At 43.1% G+C, this 16,883-nt stretch overlaps 1 protein-coding gene across 1 annotated transcript in view; it reads left to right on the forward strand.

Annotated features, from left to right (window-relative positions):
• The window catches only part of exoc4 (exocyst complex component 4), a 118,356-nt gene that overhangs the window by 55,819 nt on the left and 45,654 nt on the right, over positions 1-16,883 (forward strand). The window contains exons 12-13 of the mRNA XM_080492038.1: positions 14,756-14,858; positions 15,817-15,933. Of these exons, the coding sequence (XP_080348164.1) occupies positions 14,756-14,858; positions 15,817-15,933 (220 nt within the window). The remainder of the gene's footprint in view (positions 1-14,755; positions 14,859-15,816; positions 15,934-16,883) is intronic.

Below are 16,883 nucleotides of genomic sequence, written 5' to 3' on the forward strand. Positions count from 1 at the left end.
AGAAACCAATGTGCGTAAGGAGAACATGTAAACTCCACACATAAAATCCAGCCGGTCGAGTGCTGAACGCTTCACCGTACCACACAGTTTGTGCCAGATAGCTCTCCCTCGATAACCATTCAGTCTCAACAGAGCAATAGGTTTTTAGGTGACCTTTAAACAGCCTGACTTTATTCAACAGAAGCTCTCGACTTCCCTCATGCGCACTTTCCCACAGGCGCCACAGAGCGTAATGCACTTCACAGGATCAACACGACGGCATACATGTGGATTGACGCTGACGGGCTTGTTGAGGCGCCAACGGAGAGGATGCGCTTTTCCCCGCTGTCATGCGACAGATACATGGGATGTCTCCTCGATCTGTGCGGAAGCAACGTGCGAAAATTAGTCGACTATTTTCAATATTTTATGGCAGGAAAGTAGCGAGCTGAGTCGATGTCTTTTTTAATAAAAAAAGTGCTGACAGCTGGCACAAATTGTGAACACCCCGAGCCAGTGCAGTGTTTTATCATCCCGGTACCATTTGCGTGTATTTCTAGGTTCTCCAATGTTTTTGAGTCTTATTTTCAGGATATATTCCTTGAAAAATGACTAATAACCTGCTGTTTCTAACCAATTGAATGACAGCCTTTTAGGATTTGAAGCTTTTGCCTTGAAGCAGTCACAGCAGGATTTAGTGGAGTTAGCCAAACACAACGAATGTCATTATTTTGGTTTTCGAAAACTGGCAGATGGTTGCGATTCATGCTGACGTTCATTTTGGTGATGATCCTGAAACTAATAAGATGCGGCAAGTCCTAGCAATAATGAATATGTCGAGTAAATACTTCTTAAATCTGTTTGGACACAGTTTAATAAAAAGAGAAGGACATGCAAGCAGAAGAGGTAGTGGCCGGTGATAGAACACAACGCAAAGTGAATAAACTAAAGTATCACCAACAAATGATCCTGGCAGGGTCGTCGTGGTTGTTCAGTAACGGCCTGGAGGAGCAGGCAGACTCTCAGAAACACCCAAACTACATATCAGAACGTCATCCATTGGTGGAAACTAAAAGGCTAAATGCTCATAAACTCAGTCGGTGGACAGAGGCCACATCTCGGCGGAGAAGACGTGTCAAATGAAAAGACCGTGCAGTACGAAGAGAGTTCTGACCTGCTCACTGGGCCTGAGGCGGTTTTCACAGTGCTCTTTTAATCTTTGAATTCATCAGCTTTATTTCTGCTTCAAACCATTTTAGCTTCTCTTGGAAGTAACTCCACTGCCTGTAGCTTGAATTCCCACTATGTTTTTTTTTATTAATATTATTATTACGTGTACATCGCTGTAGGGTCCAACCAGGGCTGTAGTTTGTCTGGCATCACAGCTGAAGAGTGAGCTCCCCAGGAGCAGAGTCGCCAGGCGCCTTCTGCCGCAGGCTAAAAACCTACCTTTTCAAAGTCCGTCTGCACAACCTGAGATTGTTTTTTTTTTTTGAAATAGAGGCTGGTCTTGTTCTTCGTTCGGTGCTGCTCTCGAGTTGCTCAGGAAGGGGAAGGGTTTACCCACAGCCTGCATCCTGCCACTTTAGCCCCGAAAAAATGAAACACAGACATTCCCAAACCAATCATTAGTGTTTATTATGGGCAAACGAATGCATATTGAATGATGTTTTGTTTTTTTTGTTTTTTTAAAGCAATTACTTACCGTATTTAAGAAATGTTCTGAGAAATACAAATAACTGGGATACTGTGAGACTTTTAAGTATGAATGTTTTTGATGTATTTATGTTAGGTATTGGTGGCGCCTTTTCCTCACAGTGAGAATATCATGGAATTTGCATGTTTCCCCTTTGTGCTGTGGGGCTTCTCTGGTTTCTCTGGTTTGTCTGGTTTGTCTGGTTTCTCTGGTTTCTCTGGTTTCTCTGGTTTCTCTGGTTTCCTTCCACAACCAATCAATATGCATTTCTGGATTTTGATGGTGCGCGTCCCTTCAAACTGCATTCTTTTGCTTCCAGAGTGCAACGTTTTTAAAATATACCAGTCAGATGTATAGTATTCACATGTGGACTACATTTGCTGGCAATTGTTTGTGTTTTTGTTTTTTTTCTTGCTTATGCACGAGTGAATCAAGCTTCTATAGCAGAGTGCTGCTTGCGTTGCTCACTCTGTCGAATTTAATAGTGCTTTTCCAACATGGTGACTATTTACCATCTCTCACATCACATACTGATTGGGCATCTTAAAAGCATTTCAATGTTTTCATCATACTTTACTCTGCATGTACGTTGTGTGTGTGTGTGTTTATGACCAAATGTGTGACGCTGCGAATGTGAGCCTGTGTGATTGTCCATATCTCTGTGTTCGCACTGTGATGGGCTGCTGACCTGGACAGGCTGGATCTGGCCTTCGCCTATTGTTGGCTGGGATCGGCTCCAGCGCCCCGCGACCCTTAATTGTATGAAGCGGTATAGAGGATGGCTGGATGGAGTATGATTACATATGAGTACAATGTACTTTTAAAAAAAAATCTGTTTTTATGCGACTCTACCTATTGGACTCTGAAGCCTTCGAAATATAGGTACAATACTGGTTTTAAGATTTTTGTGAAATTGTTTTATTATCTGACAATATGTGAACAAGTCATTTATTACTCTTGATGATCTGCCCATTAATATGTTCGTTTTTTTCCTGGAATGAATACTCTGTGGAATCTCCTCTCGTCTGCGCTCCTCGCTTCTATTGTTCTTTTGTCATCTTGACGCCGGGAATACTTCACAGACAATATTTCCATTCAAGCATATGGTCATGTACATAACAATCCAGCCGTCAGACATATTTCCCACCCAGCTGCCACTTTTTAAAGTAAAATGCACCAAGTTAAAGGTCACTGCTCGTTCAAGGTTGCATCTTTCCCCCCGGAGAGCCCTCTCGAGTGGACACACACACTCACACACACACTGTGTGACATGACACTACCAAAAAGCGAATCTGGAAAGGCCACAGAAGGGTCGATGAATAATTTAACCCCTAACATCGCATTTCCCCGAGTAGTAATGTATACACAAACACCTGAGTGCACTGTGCGTGTGTCAGTTTGTATTTGTGTGTGTGTGTGTGTGTGTTCCTGTGTGATGTGTGTATCCACCTTCATTTTCTGTATGCCCTATACGCTGAGAGGTGGCTATTTCGGCGATGTAATGTGATGTGTGGGAGTATTATCAGAGCTGTAGGTATGACAGACACACAGCCCTAGAGCTGACTTCCTGGAATTGCATTTTGTTGGGCTGTCTCCAATATGAGACCTGTCACCTCTCTCCCTCCAGGCCATGCAAACCGTGATTGAGGCATTTCTGTGAGGTGTCACCATCAAGGGTACGCGCTGGCGACGGGGTTTTTTTGTGTTTCTGTCTGCTGGCTTGTGTGTGACGTGTAATAGCCTGGTTTCCATGCTGATGAAGAGTTTTCTACGTTTTCAATCATCCCGCCGTCTTTTTTCCCTCCTCTTCCTCTTCCTCCTCCTCCTCCTCCTCCTCGAATCTTCTGTTCATTATTCTCTCACTCCTCTCCACTTTCTGTTTGCCCTGTCTGTTATGTCTCTCTATTTCTTTCTTACCTCTCCCCTGCCCAGCCTTTCCTCATGTCCCATGCCCCCTCCGCCCCCTCTCGTGTCCTCCTGTCAACACTGTCACCGCCCGGGAAGCCCTTCAGTGTATTACAGACCTCTCACCGCTAGTTCTCTTTATGGCACTTTCTCTCTTTAAATTCAATCAGGCTTCAGTGGAGCCCCCAGAACCATTTCAATTTACTACCTGGACGCCACAGGATGGAAAGTCCCACGCTAACATAAAGGTCTAAATGGAATTGAAGACTAAGAGAGAGAGAGAGAGAGAGAAGAGAGAGATGAAGGAAAGGTGTGGTGGTTGGATATGGGATGGAGGGGGTTTGTATTGAAATGTTGCCACAGAGAGATAACAGCAATGGAGTGGTAAAAATAGAGAGAGGCAGGGGAATTAGAGGAGAGAGGGTAAGAGAGAAAGATGAGGGAAAGGGAAGAGTCGGAAGTGTTACGGGGGATAAGAGACCAGCGATGACAGCAGGGGAGAGGAGAAAGGGGTGAAATGAAGGGTGGGAGATGGATAAGAGATAAGTGCATACAGTAACCAGAAGAGGGAATAAATATAAAATGTTTTTTTTCTCTCTCTTTGTAATCAGTAGAAAATATGATGTGAGACGGCTCACCTGGCAGCATGTCTGAGAGAATGCATCGACCTCCACACATCTGTGATACTATGTGCCATATTTGGCTGTTTTATAATGAACATACACAGAAAACACACATTGGGATGAGAATGTAAGCTCTCACTAGTTTTCTATCAGTATTTGTATTTATAACTTCTTTCAGAAAGTATCAAAACCGTCGCGTTCTCCTCGATGCTTTTGACCTCGGTTTGCCTACCGTCTCCAGGGCACCGTTCCATTCCCTCCTCCCTTCGGGGCAAAATAGACTCCTCATGTCAGTCCTTGCTGCCAGCCCTTTGTGTGTTGTGTGCAGGTTAAGTGTTTTTCTCAGTAGTTTTCAGGCGAATTGAAAAGTGCCTTGGCACTTTACTCTCCCGGGGATAGTTGCCATTTTAGTCCTGCTGACTCACTCACTGAACCACGAGTGTCCTTCGGTGTGTCTCAGACGTACGTACCATCGCCATCAGCTCTGATTAGAAAGCATTGTAATGTGTGTGTGTGTGTGTGTGTGTGTGTGTGCCCACGCTCCACCCAGTGTTTACAAAGGAGGGAATAGTTGGGTTGAACACTTTCACTCAGCTCCGCTGCCTGGTTTTCATCTATCGCTTTCTTGCCACTCAACAATTTAGACGTTAGGCTGGTGTGATGAACGGATCAAGTCCGCATTCACAAAGAGGAACTCGCTCAGACAAACCTTCCTTCACAAGCACTGAAATTACAAAATCTATTTGCTTCTCTCTGGTTTGTCCAAACTGCTTACTTTCAGTGTGGGCAGTCCCTTCAATTAGGTCCAAATCTTTTGATCCCCCTCTTTTTTCATCGATTGTCTTTTATCTTTCGCTGAAACTGAGAAATAACTTTAACAGAGAAACAGCAAACTAAGTGGAAGTTTCTCACACAGAGTCATCTTGATACGCTTATCCGTGGATCCCTGACCTTTTCGTGTTCGTTTGGCTTTTTCAGTCTAAATGTGAGCTCTGTCTTTGGCCCATAGGGTACTCTTTGAGTTAGGTCCATTGTGGTCTCAAGCCTTTAAGGCCTGAGGTAACGCTTCTGTTTGCAAAGAGATTATGAGGGATTTGATAGCACGTGCACTCCTGCACATTAAGATGCATTTTTATTGACCTCAGCTTCTCAAAACAACGGCGTAAACACATTCACAATGCATGGACTCCTGATGTAGGGTTGTAATGGGTTTACACAGAAGAGAGGTGATGGATTACACCCTTTATGTTATTAGTAATTGTTGGTGCCTGTACTTGACTACATCAGCTTTCTTTTTTCTTTTTTTATTTGCTTCTTTGCTAGCTTTAATAAAGCAGGCCTTCCCCCCTGCGGGAGGCCACTTAGAGCTTCGCTTGTTAATCAGACTTGTTTTATAAGGAGCAGATGAACACTTAAAATACTTAAGCATTGAGCAGGGTACAATCAGACCAGATACTAGATTCGTCTGCACCTGGCCATCTAACCAAGAGAATTGTCTGTGTGTGTGTGTGAAGTGAGCAATTGGGACATTTTATTAGGGAAATGTACCCACACTGAGAAGCCTTGAACATTGCCGTCACCTGCCTCTCTGTCTGACATTGTACAGTGGGTGCAAAAGCAGTAATTTCGGCCCAGTAGTCTCTCATTGTGACATTCAGGCTTCTCTGCAGTTCTTAATGGCTCAGCGTTGCACAAGAGAGAGCCGCACCGCCTCTTTGCATACCACAGACGTCCTTCATTTACAGGACAGTGAATTGGTAAACAATGAAAAATCGGAACAGTTTGCCGAGATGCGGTCGTTTCTCCACGGGGGAGGTTTACCCAAACTTTACTTATAAATAGCGATAACAAGCGTTTGCAAATTTGGCGCTTCAAGGTCTTAAAATCATGGGGCTATTAGTGGTTGGGGAGGACTTAATTTTTGGTGTAATTAATGCAAAATGCCGGCTAGATCGAAAAGTCCAACCTTAATTAGACCTTTAAGACAAATTAAGACTTAATAAGAAAAAGCCCGTCTTTTGCACAGTTAGTTTTACTTGTTGTAATAACCACTCTTCAGCAGGCTGCGTGCACTAGGATAGCTCTCGATTCAGTTATTTTTCCCAGCAGCAGCATCTCACAGTATGAAATCTTCTGACTGAAGTGACAAACATTCAAAATAAAAATACCCAAAACACTGAAAATGTACATCCTGTTGTGGCGAAGATGCAGCGGTGGACAGTTTTGTTTCCCCGCTGCTGTGATTTCTTTGGCTTACGTGACGCACCGAGGAAAGTGGGCATCTGTGGGACAAGCATTCGCTTCATATGTAATGCTGGCTACACAGACGACTTTCAATCTCATCATTTATAAACTGGACTGCGGATATTGCGCAGTAGATTAAAACCCGACTGTTTTATCATCACTGAACGAACCAGGATGGAGAATACTCTAAAAGTAGCATCTTTTCTTTTTCATCACTGAGGTGACTAAATGTTATCAATCATGACATTCCTAAGAGGGCAGTTTAAGATCAATGAATAGAGGTAGCATCCCTGCGCTTGTGTATCTATACTTAGCATATGCATTGTATTCACCGACTGAACCTTAACTACATCACTCTTGACAAAAGACTAATGAGAGACACAGTGTCGGGTAGAATTAGAGAAAGATAAAGAGATGGAAGGTGGAGAGCACTCTGTGGTAAGATGGAGGAGTCGGCCAGCAGCAGTGGCGAGGTGGTGATTTGTCTTTGAAGCTCGATGGCGTTGGCGTTGGCAGCATCAGCTAAACAAGGCCATCTCATTTCCTGTTGTCTGCAGGAAGCAGCTGTCTGATGCTGCTACTGCTGCCGCTGCGACTCGGAGCCCCTGGTCATCAATCTCCCCGTTTTAATTGGTCTGCACCACACTGCGACAGACCAGCTCACGCACTGCAACACACAAGCATGCGCATATATTGAGAGGAATTTGTGCCGGGACCTAAATGTGGACGGCAGCGTTATACACGTGAGTGCACAGTCACGTATAGTCTGTTGCAAATCTGTAGATAGACATCTCCCTACTGGGACGTCAATCACATACAATACTAATAAACTTCACTTAGAATTTCCAACTTTCACTTTGGAACATTTCTGTGCTGCATGTAGATTTCTCATGATTGTTGTACTACTTCATACATTTTTATAATGAGCTGATTATGACAATGTTTCTGTTAGCAAGTCTAGCATTTCTTCACTTTTGTGGTCTTGACATGTGTCGTCATACATTAAATATCAATGTTTCATGTTTGATTCAACATAAAGACCAGCCAAGTTCTAGTTATGAGCTTATTTTAATAACTTATACGCAGCCAAGAAATAAAAAATGACAATGAAAAAGTGTATGATGGCTGCAAGCCGCATGCAAACAGAAACAAACGTGTACAAACTCCCCCAAGGTGTCCAACCCGAGCTCGGCTCCCGTTAAAACGAACTGGCTGGTCACAAAAGAATGTTGGATCAAATACAGCCACAATTCCCAGATGCAATCCCAACTTTCACTTTTCTGCATCTATTTAGTTTTGAGACAGTATTGTTGTGCTTTCTTACATGACAATGAGACTTTAGGTACTGCTACGCTCCTCTCAGACTTGTTGAAGTAGCTGTGGAGGAGGCTTCAGGACGAAGGGGAGGAGGCGGGAATATTTGGATGGGGTGATTTCTTGGGGAGAATCTCGCTTTGCCCTGCTGTTTTCTCTCGTGTTACCCACACTCTTGTTAACCATCGCATCGTTAAGCCTTGAAGGTTGGCTGCTAAAAGTTGCCATGACTTCATTCATCCAGTAAGTCTCCTTACCTCACAATTGCAGCATAAATGGAGCTACGAAAAACTATTTTTTTTTTTTTAATAATGAAGTTTTTTTTTTTAGGTCTTCCCATTGAAGTTGAGAGTCTGGCGTCCTTGCTAGCATCACTAGCATCTGTTTGCGCGAATATATTTGAAGGCAGAATGTGGAGATGAAGCTGTTTAATCAATTTATGTATTACAAGTTTCATTATGTTCTTGCTATTTAGCTGTTTAATAACCTACACTTCCATGCAGTGTAACACACATTAAGCTCTAACAAATGGAAGTTGTAGCAAAGGTTAAATCTAATTGGGGTATCAGATCGGGTCTATTCCTTCTATAATCTATTTTCTGCTATGCGGAGTTGATGTGAATGGGGGTGGCCTCATGGATTCTGTTCATCTGAGTAAATGCTCTGATAATGAAGCTCAGGTATACCTGCTCCTGCATGTGGACGCACTCACTCACCTAATTTACATAATGCATTTGTATCTTACTGTTTTTCTCTTTTTTTCCTTTTTCTTTTAGACAAACACACGCTTGTGCCCCTTCACCTTCCCCTGATCACACACACACACACACACATACACACACACACACACACACACACACACACACACACACACACACACACACACACACACACACACACACACACACACACACACACACCCCCACACACACCGAAAGCCTCCAGCTCATGTGATGCAGCATCGGGGGCAAGAGCAAGGTATAAACAGCAGGGAGGCTGGCAGAGGCGTGGGTGGTATGTGTGGGAAGACCATATGCATTTCACCGGGGACTGATGAAAACACATGCTGGCACACTTAATCACACACACAGTATTGTCACATAATAGAAAGAGACAAAAGAAGACGAAGAGAAGAATTCACTTGTCTGTTTTTCTTGCTCTCTCTCCTCCGTCTTGCTCGCTCACACACACACACACACACACACACACACACACACACACACACACACACACACACACACACACACACACACACACACACACACACACACACACACACACACACACACACACACACACACATCCAGCAAAATCCTGCACAGGTTACAGATGGTACGCACCAACTGGAATCTTAATTCTTCCTCAAAACCCATTTGTGATAAAGAAAAAATGTCTCCAGTGAAGTGATCGTGTGCAGCCTTGAGTCTGGTGGAGGAAGCTGACACAGTGCCATCTTGTGGCCGTGCTGGTGAACGCTTGCTACACCTAAATCAAATAGACAGACAGTATATATATATATTTCTTAAAGTCTTTATTCTATAGGTATAGGAACGTATGGTTCAAACCAGTAGCCATCCAGAATAAATCATTATATGTCATTGTCTTTGGGTTCCTGCAAATGTGTGTTTTTATATATATATATATTTTCAGGTGTTGCGTCATTAACACAACACCACTGTAGAAATAATTAAGTAGTGAGTATCGGGGTGTGTAATATTCCTTGAGAATCAATATTAGCTGTGCAGTTTGATAACAATTAAAATGCTCCGTTCCAGCATTTATTGTGTGACAGGTTGGAACGAGAGCTAATGTTGGCCGTGCCATAAAAGCCCATAAAGCGTCGCCATTCATTAAAAATCCTTTCAAGAGTATGTAATCCTCCTCAAGTGACTGCATAGAGCGGCAGGTAAGAATAATACAGGGAAGTGCTGTCAAGTATCCTGGACGTGGCGTATTGATGTACTGTATTGACTGGTTGTAAATTTTTATGTCAGTGTGTGTGTGTGTGTGTGTGTGTGTGTGTGTGTGTGTGTGTGTGTGTGGGTGTGTGTGTGGGTGTGGGTGTGGGTGTGGGTGTGTGTGTGTGTGTGTGTGTGTGTGTGTGTGTGGGTGTGGGTGTGGGTGTGGGTGTGGGTGTGGGTGTGGGTGTGTGCGTGTGTGTGTGTGTGTCATAGACTGAGTATGTGGTAGGGGCACACACACACTTGCTCGAGCAGCCTCTCTCTCTCTCTCTCGCTCGCTCGGCAGAGGTTGGGTTTGTCCTGTCCTTGGTGTGTGACAGGTCTTAACAGTACAAGCCTTCCTCTCCGGGCGGCCAAATCAGAATTCACCGTAGCTTATGGGTTCGTGCCTGAGGGGAATTCTGGGAGATTTAAAAACGCTGAGTCCCTAATAGATCTCAGCACACACTTATTCTGCCGTCTTTCTTAAATCTTTGTCTTTATCCCATTTCTCTTTCGGCATCATTACGCCGCAGCTCAAGATAGAGATAGATGATAGGATCTCAGCCCTTTCCATTTAAAGAAACATTTGTTACCTGAGGTGTAGTTTCTAGTGGGAAATGAATTCAAGACTGCTGCCATAAAACATCTTCGCCCCTTCTGCTCCCATTTGTTTCAGCTATCTTACAAATCACGCCGTGGCTTCCTCTGAATAATCAGAGCGCCGTTAGGATACAGTGAGTTCACTCATTAGCTAAATCCCGGTTAGTATAAATACATTATGCCTGTCGGGAATGTTATTCCTTGACATACATACACATAGGGCATGGCATCTACAATTACCCAGCTCCAATCCCAAGACTCTGACATCTGTTTTCTAATGACAGATAATTACATGCTGTCAAGTGTAATCATCTGCAGTTGCCTCGAAGAAGCCGGGGTTGGAGTGCAACTGGTGCGGCCATGTTGGATCCAGTTGTGCACGGTCTGGATTTGGAAAGTCCGTTTTGAAGTGTGAGATCGCAGTCAGTCAGTCTTTATTTATGAATCAGAGCTGATTAGGGATTAGTAAACATACTGTTTCCACTGTTCGTATATGTGTGAGTACACATGCATGTATAACACAGATATCCAGAGGAATACAAAAGAATTGCAGTTATGTAAGGTGAGAGAAAGCAAACATAATCTAAGAAGATTGTTTATTTTTGAGTTATATAAAGTGAGAACTACTCTACAATATAAATGTTTCTGTTAAAGTGTGAAACGCACTCAGTGACGAACCGTTAACTTTCAACAAAACTAAAGTTTGGAATAATCAAGGGTGACTGTTCAGACTGATGATCAGGAAAAAGGAATTTTATGTTCTTCACGTCTTTCTTTGGCTATGTTTTCTTTGTTTATTGGTTTTATTTTGGGTTTTTGTCGGTACATCTAAACATATTCGAGGTTATTCTGTAGGAGATAAATAAGGCACTGGCTTCACCCTATTCCTTTTTTTTGGTAATTTAACATGAATTGTATTTTCTATGTGTTAAATTATGACCAGAAATAAACCATTGATTCATTCAATTAAATTGAATGTGCCAATGAAATAAAAAATATTGTATAAGAAGAGAAATTCATATTTATGTTTCTGAAATTTGTGTAGCATTAAAAAAAAACAACCAACAACAGCAGCACATAGAAAAAAGGAAAATATGCTAAAATCTTGACTCGATTAAAACAATGAAATCAAAGCTTGGGATTAGGGAGCCCGCGTGTCACTTTTAACTCTGGAACAACAAACACGCCACGTTTTCTGTCTGCCTGTTCAATGTTATTGTTTTGCCCCCGGTCAATTACTGGCAATGCGATAGAGGATTTACTTAAAGCTTACCTTTTCAAACAGTAAGAACTTAATCACATAATTTTCTTTTTAAGAGCTTATTTAAAAGCTGCCGCCTTTTAATACCTTCTGCCCTCAAAGCAAAACGTCGGCGCCACTTCTCACTTTGAAAGCTGAAGGATGAGGCTGGGTGTCGCCGTTTGTGTCGATCAGAATTCAATCTGCCAGTTTTCAGAAGTCCTCACAGGAGCTGTGAACTTCTGAAGGTGTTCAGAAGCATGTACAAGTTAATATAAGTTTACTCGCCTGTTGATTTAGCTTCAATAAATGTCTCATTATACTTGAATGCACACACAATCCTCTACATAGATTTATACTTCCTGTAATTGTTGCTATTACAACCTTTCCTGCTTGCCAGGCTGTGTCACCAGATTCTTCGGGGTCACCAGTGTGCGGCCGTTCCTGTGAGGGCAGATAAGCAGATTATTTTGGGTTATTAAGATTTCAAGCGCAGCGGCGGGTCCGCAGAGCGTCGCCGTCCCGCTGCGTTTCTCCACGCCGTCTCCTTGGCGACTTGGCCGACACCTCGGCCGCGTACAGCCGCCATATGGTTGACTGGGGTGTTTTGCTGTCGCCTTGCAGTGAGACCCACAATGTTGATGTCGCGTCGGGTCCCAATTATTACAAGCATCGCCAGCCGAAGCGAAAACCCCCGTTACTCGGTCCTCGCAGCGTTGCGATGGTGGCCAAGGTAAACGTGAGCGATTTAAGTGCAGATTTGAACACATATTTGAAATGTACTTTGACAATAGAGAGTAAAAGACGCCAGAGAACAAGAAAACTTTTCTTGTTAATATTAAATGAATTCAAGTCAGTCAAAGTCGGGTCTTTTTTTTTTTTTTTTTTTTACATGTTTGATGTTTTGTGCTGTAGCTCACGAGAACGGGCGAAATTGGCGGTTAAAACCAGCACGGAGTCGAGCACAGTCGTAGCCTTGAGAGATCAAATGAGGCTCACTGTCATTCATCCAGGGAGAGGTCATTCTGTCCGCTCGTGTTTTCTTGTTGGAGGCCCGGCTCAGAAGACGGTACATTTTCAAATGGCCTTCCGCTGAATGCAAAAAAAAAAAAATATATATATATATATATATATATATAATACTGCCCCGGGTTTTGAGAAAATTTGAAGGCTTCGGCGCAAAGAAGAAGCGCTGATAAGAGCGAGGAGAGCATGTTTGGTGTCATTTGTAATCACCACCACTGTCATCATCATCATCAGAAGCTTTTATTCTCTCTACAGTATGCCATGCCATCAGAAAGGCAGACATTTGAAAGATGTGGTTGTGATGGTAATGAGCTGGGAGAGATTTTCTTTCGGGATCCATTTGGAAATCGCAGCTCTGCTCAGTTTTTTTTTTTTTTCGCCACAGTGTTATTTAACCATTTGCATTTTAACCAGGCCCACCACTCTATATTCTAACAGATTTTGCAGAATCCACTCAACAAGCGTTTTGGTAAACGCATGTTGTCTCGCTCGCTAAACTTACACTCTCAAAATGGAAATGTGCTGACACGTGCCGCCGGAGCTTTGTGGGTCCCAGCCGTGCTTTTAGCCCCGTTACCTTGGCTAAACTTCCCGGCTTCACCCGTGGGCTGGGAATGCTGGAGAACGGGCCCGCGGCTCGGCGCCAGATGGCCGCCTGGATAGACAAAGCCGGTTTACTGCCTCGTCCCCGCTACATTACTCAAACGTTATCACCCCTGCCTACAAAAATCCATCTGTGCTCACACACTAACTTAAAGATCCATCATCCTGGCACTTGAATGGAAACAATGACAATAATGACAGCGCGCGATGGATCGCAGAACAACATGATGCGCGTTTTTAAACTGGCAACTTTTATCCCAAGATTGATTTCTGGGAATGGAGTTGTCAGCAAAAAAATTTTTATTTTTGCTTGTAAAGATACAGCGTTGGAATCGTGCTCGCTACATATTTATACAGGGAGGCTCTATATCCGGCCCTCATTGTTTTTGCAAGCTTGACTGTTTTAATGAGGCCACAGAAGAGTTTTTCCTACTTAACTTTCTGTTGTTGTAGAGTTTCAGTGGGAATCAATGAAGGATTTAGAATAGGTTTAGGCTTCTCTCTCTCTCTCTCTCGCTCTCTCTCTCTCTCGCTCGCTCAGTCTGACACACACAAGGTCCTCACACAATCACACACACTGCCTCGGTGCCCGCTGACTAATTGGGTACAGTGCTGAGTAGTGTGATCTGGTGTTTTCCTGCGTGTGTTTTTATTTGCACTTACGCACGCAAGTGTGTGCGTTTGCACATGTGAGCTTAGCTTTAGCCAATCAATCATCCACCTCCGCTGATCTATACCCCTGCGTAGGCCCTGTCCCTCGTTGTCCGCAGCCTGCTGACTCAAACTTTCACTCTCTTACTAAAGCATGCAGACAGTTTACCAAGTGGTTCCTTGTCTTTTACAGGCGACTTTGTCCAATCAAATCCCCGTCTTGAGCCATCTCCATACCGTCAGTCCGGTGTAATGTTCATCGTATCGCTCATTTTGTCGAGATTTTGTCACATTTTGTCCCCGTGCTCTGTGTTTCACTCTCCCCTGAAAGTTTAGGCCATACATTAAAGGTTTTGTAGGTCAAAGAAATCTTTTTTTTTTCTGAGGAGTTTGATTTATTTGTGCATTTATATGTGCTGAACGCTTGAGAAGGCACTTACTCTTGCATGGGTTGCCCTGTGGTGTGTGTGAGACAAGGCCAGTGACCAGTGATTCCCTGACAAACGAGTATGTGTATGTGCCTCCACCAAGCCATACATAACTGTCTGACCCTATCTGACCAAGCAGACACCGGCTTCCTGGGGAATTCACAGCGTGCATCCTGCAGCTCTGATTGGTTTGTGTTATTAACACTTTAAATAGCTTTGGTATTTGCAGTAACTCCTCCGTACAGAATTATGTTTGCTGGACACACTCATCGAAAGTCTCGCTCCGCAGTGGCTCTGAGCGGCTCCACTGGAGCGCAGTTCAGGTTAACTACCTTCATCAAAGGCACTTTGAAAGCCGTTTTTTTTTTTTGCTTCACAAAATTAGTTCCCTTGTCAAATCTCACCGTCTTAAGCGATGCTGAACCTGCTGTTTCAATCCTCTGTCCCATTGCTCCTGTCATCACATTCCAAGTTGTGTAAATTGTCTATTTATTTTTCTCTAGATTCATTCAGGAGATTGAAATGAACATGGGACCAGGCCAAGCCAAGCAGTGCCAGCTTCGAGCTTTCCTCACCTACTACATTAATGACCTCTTCCTCAACCAGGTGGGTGAAATGACGATGACGAAGCCATGTATCCACACTAGTCTGTTGCTGGGGTCGTCCTTATAGAAAGTAACAGACCGACCCTCAATCTGGGTTCAGAAAAAGTAGCCGTAGTCTGTTATTGAAAGAAGATATGAAGCAATCCTCTCATGCTGCTGGTTTCTAAAATTCAGTTGTTTTCAACAACGTTATGAACTTCACAATTTAGCACAGGTGATTGAAACAAAAACTTATTGTCCTGTGGATTATATTTGACTTAATCTTCTAAATATTAAAGCATAACTTCAGGAAGAGTTTGAATGTTTTTGTTTTGTGAGCCTGAGTTTCCTCTAAGACATGCATTTGAGAGCCCAGGTAACTATAAATTGCCTGTAGATGTGATTTTTTCTTTTTTTTTCTTTTTTGTGGTTTGGATTGGGATGACTGGCGACCTGTGAGAGGTAACCTGTTTTCACCCACATCTGGGATCCCGTCCCGCACCCTGAAACCTTTAGTTGGATAAAGCTGTAAAGGAAAAGCGCCACGCATGGCTGGGTTGATCCACTTAAATGAGCAAGAAACGATAAATTGAGTTCTTACTGTGTGCTCTGGAACTGCCTCAGTAAAGTTGTTGTGTGTGTAAATTGTAATTCAATTTCATGCGAATATTGGGCCCTCAGGTTTGGTCGTGGATTTGTTTTCACTTTTAAGTTTCGGCAGTGTTTTTCGGTTCAAGCAGCCATCTGGAACTGAGCAGAGTTTATACAGGAAAATATAGAAAACTAATTTGAATTGCAGTGACCAGTGGGGGAATATTGTCATCTCCAGGAAAATGTGAACTCAAGAACTAGAATTCAAAGTTATTCTGTGTGAGACGGCAGGGGGCGCTGTAGCTGGACTCCCGACAGCCCCAAGAAAACACAACAAGCGAACAAGCAGTGTGCGTCTTACGTATGACCCATTCTCACTCCAACTTTAGGTGCGCACCGAGATCAACAAGGAAATTGAGGCAGTGAGCAAGGCGGCCGATCCCTTGAAGATCCTGGCCAGTGCTGACACCATGAAGCTTCTGGGGGTCCAGAGACCGGTGTTGCAGGTGAGGAAGCGTCAATCTTTAAAAAAAAAAAAAAAACCATGATTCATGTTGGTGATATTTTCTCAGCCTCATATTCCAACTATCTGTATGTATCAGTGGTAAATTCCTCCATGTTTTTTTGAAGAGTTCAACCACAACACGATCCAGATTCAGTTTGTCTCTCAGTTTTGTAAAGTGCCCTGCAATCACGGAATACTTCAATCAAGGGCTGAACGCCTGGGGCACCGTACCCCTTTGAGTAGACGCATAGCTTGCAGCACTTGTTGTTGCCCTGCTAAAGAAATGTGCTGTTGACACTAACATGATGGCATTGCCCAGATTCTGTAAAGAAACAAACCCTGCACTCACAGCCGAGGATCATCCACTGAGATATTTTTAGCCACGATTACTATGCACAGGCAACATCTCACACACATTTACATGTTGACATTTCACGATGTGAACTACTGATTCAGAGTGATACTTATATTATTATGAACAGTGCGGAATAGCAAACGGCTGTGTTTTGTTTTTTATTTTATTTTTTATTTTTGCTTCAGGAACAATTTTTTCATTAAAATAAACATTATTTTGCTGTCTGACATGTGGTCAAAGCTTACCACTTTGTTGAGTCATTTGTATTCCCAGTAAGTGACATCACTTGTAAATAATATATCCTAAAAAAAAACCGCATTGTAAAAAGAAACAACTTGTGAAATGTCAGTTATTTATGATAACCAGAAAAGCAATAGAAGTTGGCGTTATATGGCACATTAAGAGAATGCACACACTGAGCTGGCTCTCTACAATGTGGAAGTGATTGTGTGTGTCGTCACAATTATTTTACACATTTACAATATACATCATGCAACGTTCATGGCTTTACCATGTGGAAGTTGCATGTTCTACCTGCACGTGCATGGTTTCCTCCCACATTCCAAAACAATCCAATTGAGGCAAACTGGTGATTC

The sequence above is a fragment of the Lipophrys pholis genome (genome assembly GCF_963383615.2).
Source record: "Lipophrys pholis genome assembly, chromosome: 22".
NCBI classification, from domain to species: domain Eukaryota; kingdom Metazoa; phylum Chordata; class Actinopteri; order Blenniiformes; family Blenniidae; genus Lipophrys; species Lipophrys pholis.